This window comes from Bufo gargarizans, chromosome 7 (assembly GCF_014858855.1).
Source record: "Bufo gargarizans isolate SCDJY-AF-19 chromosome 7, ASM1485885v1, whole genome shotgun sequence".
Classification (NCBI taxonomy): Eukaryota; Metazoa; Chordata; class Amphibia; order Anura; family Bufonidae; genus Bufo; species Bufo gargarizans.
In genome coordinates, this window is record NC_058086.1 from 43733215 (window position 1) to 43746205 (window position 12991).

General features: G+C 46.8%; 1 protein-coding gene across 1 annotated transcript in view; it reads right to left on the reverse strand.

Annotated features, from left to right (window-relative positions):
- Window positions 1–12991, reverse strand: part of SGIP1 (SH3GL interacting endocytic adaptor 1) — a 115230-nt gene that overhangs the window by 10812 nt on the left and 91427 nt on the right. The window contains exons 19-22 of the mRNA XM_044300886.1: window positions 11993–12104; window positions 3646–3801; window positions 1380–1512; window positions 598–800 (exon numbers count right to left, since the gene is read on the reverse strand). Of these exons, the coding sequence (XP_044156821.1) occupies window positions 598–800; window positions 1380–1512; window positions 3646–3801; window positions 11993–12104 (604 nt within the window). The remainder of the gene's footprint in view (window positions 1–597; window positions 801–1379; window positions 1513–3645; window positions 3802–11992; window positions 12105–12991) is intronic.

A 12991-nucleotide genomic window follows, 5' to 3' on the forward strand; every position in this document is an offset into this window, starting at 1 on the left:
TGGGAGGAAACACTTTGGAAAAACCAAAGCTTTGAATCAGAAATTCCATGAAGTTCCACCCTGGTGCTGCAAAGCAACTTTCTTATATATGTGATGTTTCACTTTCAAGATGGAGCTTACAGTCAAAGGAAACATTCACTGTTTACATTGGAAACCTATCCTGATGCACAACTAACCTAGGTGCATGGCAGGTGTATCAGACAAAGATGTACACCCATGTCTGCCGAATAGGATCAGGGCAGGTTTTTATTCACCAACAGCAAGCAGAGATCCAGAAAGTAGTCAGAAATGATATTGGAAAGTTGCACAAAAAAAAAAATATAAAAAATCTTTATTTTACAATTAATAAGATACAGCTATCTTTAATAAACTGGAAAGCCCTTTTAGCTTGGTCTCCAATATGGATATGAGGCAGCCATAAACCTCAATTACTAGTAAGCAGTGACACTGCTTAGGCACTTATTATATTATCCAGCAGTCTCTTGTAATTGGATATAGTTTTGGCCTAATATACGTTCCCCATTTTTATGTGAAGGAGTCAGACTGAGCCAAAAGGTATTACTTGTGTATAAAATCAAATTAGGGGGTTCAGCTTACCATACAGCAGCGGGAAGCACTGCCTGGAGTTTCTTCACTCCACCATCTATAGGGATAATGAATTGGACGTTGTTCAGGGCTACCGGTGAGGCCATGGACTCAGGATTGTATTTGTAGTCTATCCGGAGATCTGTGCTGGTAGGTTCGCACCTCCAGTTCACTGCAAGATTCAAAGGAGTAGACTGGAGGCCCTGTGAAGATACCTGGTAAAATAGAAGAGAGCATTACTGCTGACCTGACCTCTAACGAGATCCTTAAATGCAACAATATCAAGTGTATGATCATCGTGAATATTATTTCATAGTCTGCATGTAGCTATAATCTGTGTAAATTTAATTAACATTGTACATCCATTACATAACTCCTCCTGTACTGATCCTGAGTTACAGCCTGTATTATACTCCAGAGCTGCACTCACTATTCTGCTGGTGCAGTCACTGTGCACATACATTACTTATCCTGTACTGATCCTGAGTTACATCCTGTATTATACTCCAGAGCTGTACTCACTATTCTGCTGGTGCAGTCACTGTGCACATACATTACTTATCCTGTACTGATCCTGAGTTACATCCTGTATTATACTCCAGAGCTGCACTCACTAGTCTACCGGAGGGGTCACTGTATTATATACTGAGCATAGCTTTTGGCAATCAATTGGGACCAATACAAGTTGAGTAATGTAATATATGTAAGCAGTTTATGTAGAAACCTCTACATGCAAACTGTAAATAGTGTAGAAAGCTGGACACAGACTTTAATTTAGTTACTGCTGTTGTTACCTGATATTTCAACATGTCTACATTATAATAAGTCGCTTGTGGCTTTTGTTCTGAGACTTTCTTCAGATGCGTCATCAAGTTTGGCATGTTGACCCAGAATTCTTTTGCATTAGGAGTGGACTGCGTGTTGTCACTGTAAATACAGACAGCGAAGAGTTAATAAGCACACCTGCAGTGTACAGAAGTACTCATATAGAACCAATGTATGCAATTACTACAGTGTAAACATATAGAGGATTAAGAATTTCATTTTGCCCTCAGGTTTTCTGTCTGCAAGAATGGCACGAAAGTTACATTATTTGCACACATCGGAGGGTGCATGTAGGAGAATTTGGTGCAAGCACTATAATTTGGAGCAAGCTTAAACTAGAGATTCTGCAAACTGATTAATACAGTACGTTACATTTGCAGCACTAAAAAAATAAAAATTAAAAATTGTACATTACACGATTTGCTATAGTGCGCATTACACTTACTAAAGAAGTCTCAGCAACAATTTTGCAAAGTAGATCTGCATGACTGCGGATGATAAAAGAGGCAACAGGAAGGCAGAGACTAAGGCCTCATGCACACGACCGTTGTGTGCATCCGTGGCCGTTGTTCCTTTTTTTCCGCGGACCCATTGACTTTCAATGGGTCAGTGGAAAAATCGGAAAATGCTCCGTTTGGCATCCGCGTCCGTGATCCGTGTTTCCAGTCCGTGAAAAAAATATGACCTGTCCTATTTTTTTCACGGACAACGGTTCATGGACCCATTCAAGTCAATGGGTCAGTGAAAAATCACGGCTGCACACAAGATTGTCATCCACGTCCGTGATCCGTGTCCGTTTTTTCCTTATTATTTCAAAGGCAAACTTGACTTATGAAAAATGAAAAAAAAAATCTGTCTGTGGATCCTCCAAAAATCAAGGAAGACCCACGGAAGAAAAAACTGACACGAATCACAGAACAACGGAAACCGTTTTTGTGGACCGCAAAAAAAAACGTCCGTGTGCATGAGGCCTTAGGCTGGTTTCACACTAGTGAGTGCAGCGCAGCTCCCGTCCTGAACTTCCAGCACTGCCAGGGTCGCAGAGCATTACACCGATTTATGATGCTATGTAACCCCTACAGTTTGGGAATGTATTGGATAACACTGACAGCATTATGTCAGTGTTATCCAATACATTCCAGAACTGTAAGGGTTGCAGAGCATTATAAATCAATACAATGCTATGCGACCCGACAGTGCTGGAAGTTCAGGATGGAAGCTGAGCATTGAACTTGCTCGTGTGAGACCAGCCTAAGTAATTCCTGGGCTTGCAGCTCTGAAGGCACAGCTACTTACATTGCTCTGCTAAGTATTTTGAGCTGTGAGCACAGAGGCAGCAGGGCAGTCTCCATTTCTTCGTTGCACATCTCCGCAAGCTGCTCTCAGTGGCAGTGTGATAGTGCTTTTAAAGGGGACTGTGTCATTTACTGTATTTAATTTTAGTTTACTAAGACTGTGTTGGTCTTTTTTAGGTTGTAGCTATTTATTTTGTATTGATGAAATCTTATATGGGAGGCGGCCATATTGAGACACTCCCTTCCTAAACTGCCTTTGCAGAAGGGTGTGTACGCTTTATGGCAGCTGCTATAAATGGGGGTTAATTGACGGAGAAACGTCACTCATTTTTGCAGTCTCCAGGAAGTGATGGAGTTTAACCCTCTCCCATTGACCATGAGAGATGAATACAGAGCCTAGTGTGCATATAGATACAGCTGTCAATAACTCCCTGGCCCTCTAATGATAATAAATAAAATGGTCCGCTCATTCTGTCCCATTCTATACAGCAAAGCAATGCTGGCAAATGAGCTACAGAGAATGGGGGGAATATCAGCTTTTTGTGATGGCTCTAGTAGCTACTGTAAAGATAGCAATAATTTTAGATTTTTTGATATGTCACATACAAATGAAAAAAAAGAAAAGAAAAAGAAAATAAACCAAAATTAAAAAAATATAAATATAAAAAAAAACTCATTTATGTAATATGTAACTTCATCACTATTTGACATCCTATAAAGTTTCCTTTTTGAGCTATCGGCAGACACAGGCTGTTTGACGACCTCCTGTACCTGCTATGATACTGACAATGTACACAATGCCATTAACAAAGACCTGTATTCAGATTTGCAGGATAGCAGCGGCAAGTCGATTTCTCTGCCACTTTCTTGCTCTATTCTCAGAATCCCTTGAGGACCATCAAAAATATCAGGAATGTGCATGCAATACCGAGATACTGACCAGCAAAGGAGCTGTGGATTCGGCAGGACGTGTTCTAACTGGCTGTAGTTTGTGATGCGGAAAGTCAGTGCGGCTGGTGCTGGGTTGTTGGAGAAATGACGGGTGATTCCAGCTGGGAATGACAAGACCATTTCTCCTGTGATTTTCACTATCAACCTGAAAGACACAGAGCGCACGATGTAAATGCTATCGGCTGCAGAGTCTACTTTTTCAGTGACATCCAAAATGCTGCAGGAACTGAGCTGTGAACTTCACATAATGCTTTATTTTGTTGCACATATTCTATACTGAATTTCAGTGACATTTTTTCTTCTCCGTTCACATGTAAAGCCATTTTTACAACAGCGTTGCCTAGCTTTTAGACTCTATGATCTGACTACATGTCACAATCACGTCTTAACAGATTAAGGACTCATGCAGACAACTGTAGTTTTGGTCCGCAGCTGCATTTTTAATATGTCCGTTCCGCGGCCCTACAAAAATATATAAAACATGTCCAATACTTGTCCTTTTTGCGGGTAAGAATAGGCACTTCAAACATGCTGAGGGACCTGCAGAAGGGAAAATGCAGGATGCACAAGGCTGGTATCCGTGTTTCAAGGATCCGCGAATTGCGGACTGAAAAAATTGGATTTTTTGTACTCACCGTAAAATCCTTTTCTCGTAGTAGGCATTGGGGGACACAGCACCATGGGTATATGTCCAACTACCACTAGGAGGCACTAGACACAAAAAGTGTTGGCTCCTCCCAGGTGGGCTATACCCTCTCCACAGGCACGAGGCTATTCAGTTTGTACCAAAAGCAGTAGGAGAGAGAAGAAAAGCAAGGAACCAACAACTCCCGTACCGGGAAAGATCAAGAGACCAGCCCGGAGAAGCGGAAGAAAAAACATAGGGAGGGATCTGTGTCCCCCAATGCCTACTACGAGAAAAGGATTTTACGGTGAGTACAAAAAATCCAATTTTCTCGTGCATGGCATTGGGGGACACAGCACCATGGGACGTCCCAAAGCAGTCCCTGAGGGAGGGAAAAGAAGAGACGCGCCACCGGTTGGGCATACAGGTGCAGGAGAACCATGTGACCCAACGGGAAAAAACACGAGATGGGCAAGAGGTTCCATAACAAGGAAGAAACCTCAGAAGAAGCAGGGAAGACTGCCAGCACCCCAGGACAAATGACTGGAAGAAAATCCCAAATGCAAGAAGGTGGCAAAAGGAAACAGAGCGCAGCCAAGGGCTGGAGAAAAAATTAGGACAGCACCGCGTGGTGAAACTACCCAACGCTCTACATTGTTCCAGACCCAAAAAAAACCTGTGGCCATCCCCTGAAAGGCCAGGGGAGAAAAGAAACAGGGAAGCACTGAAAACCAAACGAGTGGGGGAGCCATAGCAAGGCTCACATGTGAAGGGAGGGGACTCCCCTCACCGCAAGGCCAGGAAAGAAGCTAAGCGCCCCATGTAAAGGTGAAAACCCAAGGCTGCTAGAGGAAACCGCCAACCCTGGAGAAGGAGGGGGTTGTAGGTAAAAAACCAGGAAAAGAACGATAGCTCCTGCGTCCCCAAAAACAGGAGACGAGGCGCAAGCCTCCGAAAACAAGATATCACCGTGAAGCGCAAGACCAGAGGAAACACTGGGCATGTGAAGTAGCATGGAAAAAAGAAGCCAGATACAGGCCAGGCAACCTCGGCAGGACACACTGGACTGAGAGACATGGGAGTAGAAGGAGAGCACTCCAAAAAACCTAAAGAGGAAAGGTCCTACAACAGGAGGAGGTCCCTCCCGAAGGAGACCATACGGTGGAACTGCAAACCGCAGCACTAAACCACTCAATACCAGGTACTTGACGTGGGAGGCTGGAAAAAGAGACACAAATCCCAAGAGGACCTCAAATGAACAGGGACAGGGACTCCAGAAAGGAGTACCCAGTATGGGCTCACAAGGAACCAGAAGCTGAACCACCAGAAGACAACGCAAGCCAGAATATCCAGGAAAGGCGAAAAGAAACCACCATAGGGGAAGGGGCATAGGCCATGGACAACTAGCCGTACCAAGAATATTGACCAGCAAACCTTAAACATTGTCCCAGAGAGGGCAAGTACAGCAGCTCGGGATGTACCACAAAACGACAGACATCCATATGCATAAGGAATGCAGAAGTCGCCATGAAAAAACCGGGGTAGCCTACATAGAAATGTAGAAACCAGCTGCGACCGGCATACAGAAAACTTCCAGGGGGGAGAAAGCACCAGACAGGTGCAGACGACGGCAAGGTCCAAGAGGACTGCCCCTCCGCCATGTAGCACAACTAAGCAGAAAATACAAGGGAATACCGAAAACACCTGGACCCAAAAGGAACTACGGGGCCCTGTCCGATACCAGAGCAAGCAGCTGAAAATTCAGACAGGTGTGTGTGGCGCTCAGAGGTCCTGTCCTTGACCCATCAGGGAGGACGTCCAGCAATGATAAAAGCCGTGGACCCAGAAGGATTCCGTGTGGCGGACATCCAGCGATGACAGAAAACCGCAGCCGCGGCCGATGCCACCAGCTACGTGTCCAAACAAGGTAGAAGATCCAGTGGAGATCCTTGTACTTCACCAGGAATGGGCCGCTCAGCAATTAGGAAACAACGCGAGTACTCCCCTATAACATGGGGTAACGCGGAGCACAGCATACCGTAGTACCGTAAAGAGAAGGCAAGAGCAACTACAGCACGAAGGCCAACAACCACCTGGCCACGGAGTAGGGAGCGTGGTTGAATGAGGACCACCCGCCGGATCAGACAGATCAGTCATATACTGGAGCTACCAGAAGTAGCAGTAGACCGACAAGGTGGGGGTTGGGCTGGCCCACACCTGCCAGACATGGAAACCATGCACACGCTGAACGAAGGGGGCCTGGTGCAGACAGTGCCTTGAGAGGTAGAAGGAGACCAATGAGCGCGACAGTAAAGGAGTGGCAGATGTATGGAAGAACCAAATGGATGGAACCAACATCCGCAGCACAGATTAGAACCCGTGGGCAGAAAACACCCAGTGATACAGAAACTGTCTGAGCTACAGACCGCACCACAGGGCCCAGCGCTTGGGGTACTACAAACACACGCCTAAAATATGGGGAAAGTGGCTGCATGTTGCCAACTAAGGAGAGTGGAAACATAGCCACAGCATCTGGGAATGAGACAGCATACGGAGGGTACAGGTACACAACCTGTAAAGTAGAAATATGGCTGTGTTAGAGGAACTACATTTAAGATCGAAGCAATGTGGCCGCATGGTGCACCCTAGACCCAGAGAGGTGCAACAGCAACCGCGTTAACAATGGAACCCAGTAGGGCCGCACGGTACCACAAAGAACAAGACAGGTGCACACCACAATCAGGTAGGTGCAATGGCAACAGAAACAGGGCCGCATAGCACACCCTAGAAGCCAGACAGGTTGAACGGCTGCAGCATCGGAGACGGTTCAGGGACTCTACCCATGAAGGGAGTAAGATGGCCGTTTGGTGCACACTATGATGAGGTAGGTGCAATGGCCACGGCAATAGGAGGAGGCCTCAATATCTCGTCCTGTAAGGAGAGAAAATGCCACATGGAACACCATAAAGCCGGACAGGAGGAACGGCTACCGCATCCGGAGATGGCTCAGGTACTCCACCTGTTAAGGGATCAAGGCGGCAGGGAACAGACAGGTAACTGAACCGGACAGGGGCAATTCTACGGCAATTGAAAGTGGCCTCTATATTCCGCCCGTAGGGAGAAATGTTGCCGCATGGAACACAACAGAGCCCGCCAGAGGTATCGGCTACAGCACCGGTGATGGCGTAGGTACTCTACCTGTGAAGGAAGCAAATTGGCTGGGAACAGACAGGCGCAATTGCAGCGGCAATTAAAGGCAGCCTGTATATCTCGCCAGGAAGGGAGAAATAGTGTCGCATGGAACACCATAGCGCCAAGCCAGGGGAATCGGCTACAGCATCAGGAGATGGTGTAGGTACTCCACCTATGACAGGAGCAAAGTGGCTGGGAACAGACAGGTGCAATTGCAACGGCAATTGAAGCGACCTGTATATCTCACCCGGAAGGGAGAAATAGTGCTGTATGGAACACCATAGAGCCAGCCAGGAGTAATGGCTCCTGTAGGTACACTACCTAAGAAAAGGGGCAAGGCGGCTGTACAATTGCTCTGAACTCACCAACCTACAGGAGGCGATAGCCGAGCTAACCGCTTGCCCAGAACAGGAACTCCCTGTAATGAGGTAGAGTGGCGAACACCAACACCAGGATGGGAACCCCACGGAAACACTCTCAAATGTGTAGAGGATAGCCCCTGGTATAGGGGAACCAGGAAGGCTTGTCAGGGACAGCCTATGGCAGTGGTGCAGGAACCCCCCTGTTAAGGAGAAGGCGTACGTATCAGACACCGGGTAGGTGACTCAGTATGCTAAACACGGGGACGGCTGCCTTACCTGTGCGGTTGAATACCTGTGCGGTCAGGGGAGCACCATCCGAAAATCCACTAGAGGGGATACCAACCCTGTTTAGGTAGGAGAGGTTCCTCCGTGCACGTAGTCTTGACCTCCCAGAGGGCTTCTATATGGAGGAAGACCGCCTGATGCTCTGTTCCGAGGGAATCGGTGCAGAGGTGTCCCCAGAGGCAACGGATGGGGTGACAGGAAGGATTCGTCACCAGCCTCAGGCCTGTCCTGGGGGGGATCCGAGGATGCCGAGGAGGGGTGGGACCCCGTTGAGACCACCCGAGGGTGTACTGTGAGCTACCCCTCGCCGAACCCGGGTGCAGGTACCCCTAACTGAGCATGCCCCATCTGCAGGGAGGACCCTGGGAGGGCAGAGGTGGCCGCAATTTGGGTTGGTAGCGTTCCAGCGACACTGCCAGGGAGAGTCGGCCAAGGTTCCCATGGCATTGACACGGAGGGACCCATTCATGGGGAACCTACACAAAAAGATTGTTCAGGGAAAACAATGGGATCTGGGAAGAGGTACTGCACACCAGCAGGGACAGGATGACCACATGGCAGCCATTGTAGACAGCGGACGCACGTGAAAACACGTGGCGACCGAGGAGCTGTTGGGAGAAGAGATGCTCAAAAAGCAGCCAGCAGAGGCTGTCTATCCTGACCCGGACGCAGTGTTCCCCCAAAGAGGTGCAGCAGCAGCTGTTCCCCAAAAAAGAGGTGGTCAGTAGGGCTGCAGGGGACATGAAGCAATCGAGGGGTTAACCACCCCCTCCAACAGAAAAAACATGTTAGCCCAGGAAAGGGTGAGGAGATAGCTCCTCCCGAGGGCCGGGCGGGGCTCAGAAAAGCCCGGGAAGCAAGGGGGAGGGGCCGGGAAGATTGCGGCCTAGCAGGCCCAAAAGCCGGGGCCTCGATTTATGAGGTGGCCGGGAATGGAGCAAGGGGGGCGGGGCGAACCGCGGCCGACAGAGGGCCCACCGAACCATAAAAATAGGTGAGTAGGGTAGGGGGGGAGAAGCGACACCTGGGGATAGGCAGATCAGGGCAAACAGAGCACCTGGGAGCCGGGGACAGGCCATAGAAGATGAGGCCTAGTCCCGGCAGAAGCCGGGGACTAAAGTAGCGGGGAAGCCAGGGAGAGACTGTGGCCAGGGAGGAGAGAAAAGACCAACCGAGGGGGAAAAGAAGGGAGGAAAAAAATGAATATAACCCCCCCAGGAGGGGGAGGGGGTTGGCTAGGAGGAACGAAGAGGCTCCCCAGGACCCCCAGCTAAGGTGGATCCCATCCCCCTGGCCACAGAAGGGAACCTAACCCTGGGGCAGGGACACAGGGACAGGGGAGTATACTCACCATCCGATATACTCACCATCCGATGTCTTCGGGCGCAGCACGGTCACCCCTTCGGCAGACTCAACACGGGAACCGTGGGAATGCCGGCAAGCCACTGCGGATGCAGTCCGTGGGGACTGGGTGACCGGCGATGGTACCGAAGTACGCGCCCGCAGGGGGGGCAACTAAAGTGGAACACGATGGAGCCCCAGCCTGCAGCAGGTATAACGGTGGAAAAAAACCGACCTGCGGAAGAGAGAAAAAAAGAATAAAAATAAACAGCAGAACCTGCAAAAAAGCAGGACAGGTCTGCCTCCTACGGACACTAGACTAAAACTGAATAGCCTCGTGCCTGTGGAGAGGGTATAGCCCACCTGGGAGGAGCCAACACTTTTTGTGTCTAGTGCCTCCTAGTGGTAGTTGGACATATACCCATGGTGCTGTGTCCCCCAATGCCATGCACGAGAAAATGAAAACGGCCTAATCATAACTAATCTTTATATGCATTCCCATAATGCTCTCTGATAAAACGGTGAGAACCTGAATGGAAATGAAGATATCAAGTGATGCAAAATCAATATACAATAAACAAGGAGCAGTAGATTTAGGGTACATTCACACGACCGTATGAATGGGTCCGGACCCATTCATTTAAAATAAGGCTTCAAAAGATGGGGACAGCACACCATGTGCCGTCTGCATCTGTAGTTCTGTTCCGCGGCCCCGCTAAAATATAGAGCATGTCCTATTCAATCGCGGAATGCACACCGCCAGCATCCATGTTTTTTGGATCCGCAATTAAAGCACAGTCGTGTGACTGTTGCCTTAAGGCCCATTTTCACTGGCAGAGCATCGAGCGGATAACATGCATAGGAAGGCTCATTAGCGATAATCTGACAGTGTAAAGGTGCCGACGACTACCTGATGAATGAGCGAAACGTTTGAGCAGTCACCTAAATCAACATTTGCCGGCAGCAGATTATGCCATCTAAATAGCACTCTGCTGCCAGCAAACAATGATTCTGTATGGGGACGAGCGATGGCATTAGTGATTGCTCCTCCAACTGTGGAGGGGATCGCTGCATGTAAATACATCGGTCTCCTTCACTGACAAGGCTTCCTTCCCGATAATCATCTTCTCAGCTGAGCAGTGTAAAACTTGTAGAAATCGCTCAGGCAGCACAGATGTTTCTTTTTTCCTGATACCTTCTATTTTCAGGGCGGGGCTTAACAAAGGAGTGGGGCTTAAAAAAGGAGGTGGGGCTTAGCATTCCTGGCCTCATACTGCAGACAGAGCAGTGGGAAAGGGCTCCTTCTGCAGCCAGTTGTCTTACAGTCAGACAAAGGATTATGAGGGAAGAGGAATGGCTAATATGGGACACACGTAGAAGAATTTTTTTTTTTTATCTTTCAATTTGATATTAAACTATAAGACAGGATGGGTTGAATATGAATAGAATATCATGGCTGCTTTCTTCCAAAGACAGTGCCACACCTGTTCACAGGCTGTGTGGGGTACTGCATCTACAGTATGCTTTAAAGGCTATTTACACCTTTGGGGACAATATTTTTTAATTTTATTATTGCATTGTACTCATTTTGAGCTAAATTTTTAAAAAATGGTCTTTATTAAAAATATGGCATACTTTTTCTGTACAGAGCTGACATGCTCTATTAGAACCCTTCAGATTTTCTTTCTTTTCTGTCAGACCAGGTGTTGACAGGCTCCTTATCTCTGCTCTCTGACCTCATAAACACTCATTAAAGCTCAGTTCTTATCTTACTGATAAGAATGTGGCTTAAATAGGTGTTTATGACCTGTCAGTAATTTAGAGATAAGGTTATTAGGCACAAAGTGGAAGTGAAAGTACCAGTCACACAGCTAGAAAAACAGTTAACCCTTTGTGACAGAACAGCTCAATATTTTTTTTTATTAAAAACCAATTGAAAAAAAAATATTTTTAGATAAAAATGAGTAACATGCAATCATAAAAAATTACCTCTGAAGGTGTACATAGCCTTTAAATAAGCTCAGCTGCTTTAACAGGCACAACCTGTGGACAGATGTGGGGCTGTTTATGGAAGAAAGCAGCCTTGTTTTTTCTAATTCTGTTCCATCCCTTTAAGGGGATAATTTGTGTAGTTTTCTACATTTATTGTTCCACTTATCTAACATTTATACCTATCCAATGTATAGGTGATAAATTATTTAGGCTGGACTACACCTTTAAAAGATTACAATGGAAACTTTTTTTTTTTTACTCCAACTTTTCCTCTCCTCCTTGACTTGTAGGTGGCTGATAAAAGTCTGGTAGGGTTTCCTTACAAGTAACAAAGGAGGACGACCGTGACAAGCACATGTAAACAGTGGCAGCCCCCTTAGATAAAGGCGCACTATCAACTTCCACATCTTTCTGCCCTTTTGACTGTTATGGCCCAAATGGAAAGAGGAACACAGGAGAGGTCTGGTTACAGGTTTGGCAGAGACACAAGTCATATGATCCCTCGACAGGACCGTGTCATGTTACACAGCTGTACTCACTTATTGGTATCCACCCCTTTGAAGTAAGCGTTCACCGTCTCTGTAAAGGCGGCTGCCACTGGCAGGGTATCCTGGGCCCCCATGGTTAGGGGGCTTGGTCCTCTAGAAGATCCTGCAAGACAAGGGGAAGCTGGTCTCTTGTTATGGATGTAACAATATCAAGATGTAAGCAAGACACAGTAACCATCTACTGCTGGAAGTGGGGGCATAAATACAATACATGGGGGGTATTTATAGGGTCTACTCTAGTAACATAAAAAGTGTATAACGCAAAGCAACAAGGCAGATGCTAATAGAAAAAAAAAAGCATTTGCACTAATTCCCATTAAACCCCAAAATATATCTTAGCAAGATTATATAATTTCTAATTAGGTGTTCTCATCCTCCCAATTTTCAAGATCTCTGCTTGCCGTCGGTGAATGGGAACATCCATGTTTACATCCAGAGACCAAAAACCAGTACATACCTAATACTCCTTACAGCTGAATTTGCAACAATTGCATCCAATTCTCTGTAAGCTAAATATAATGTAAACCTCCCTTCTGCCCAGATATACAGTGTATCACGGCAGGTAAAATGCATCAGCCTGAAATCCAGTCTGAACAGCTAGTAGGGCATTGTCTAGACTGGATGCAATGGTAATAAACTTTTAAGATATAGGATTTAGGTCTGTAAGATTGTCAGACACTAGAAGGAAACAAGGTTTCTGTTCACAGTCAGCAAGTGGAGATTTTGAAAACAGTGAGAAATTGAAACAAAGTACGTTAGGATCTTGTAAAGCTTTACAAGTGGTTGTACAGAATTTTAGAAAAATGGCCGCTTTCTTCCAGATACACAACCTGTGGACAGGTGTTGTGCTGTGTTGTACTGCAGGCTTGCCCCATTTACTGTAATGGTGCAGAGCTGCAGTACCAGACACAGCCCATGGACAGGTGTGAAATGATTTCTGCAAGAAAATGCAGCCATATTTTTTTGAATCCTGTACAACCCCTGTAAATT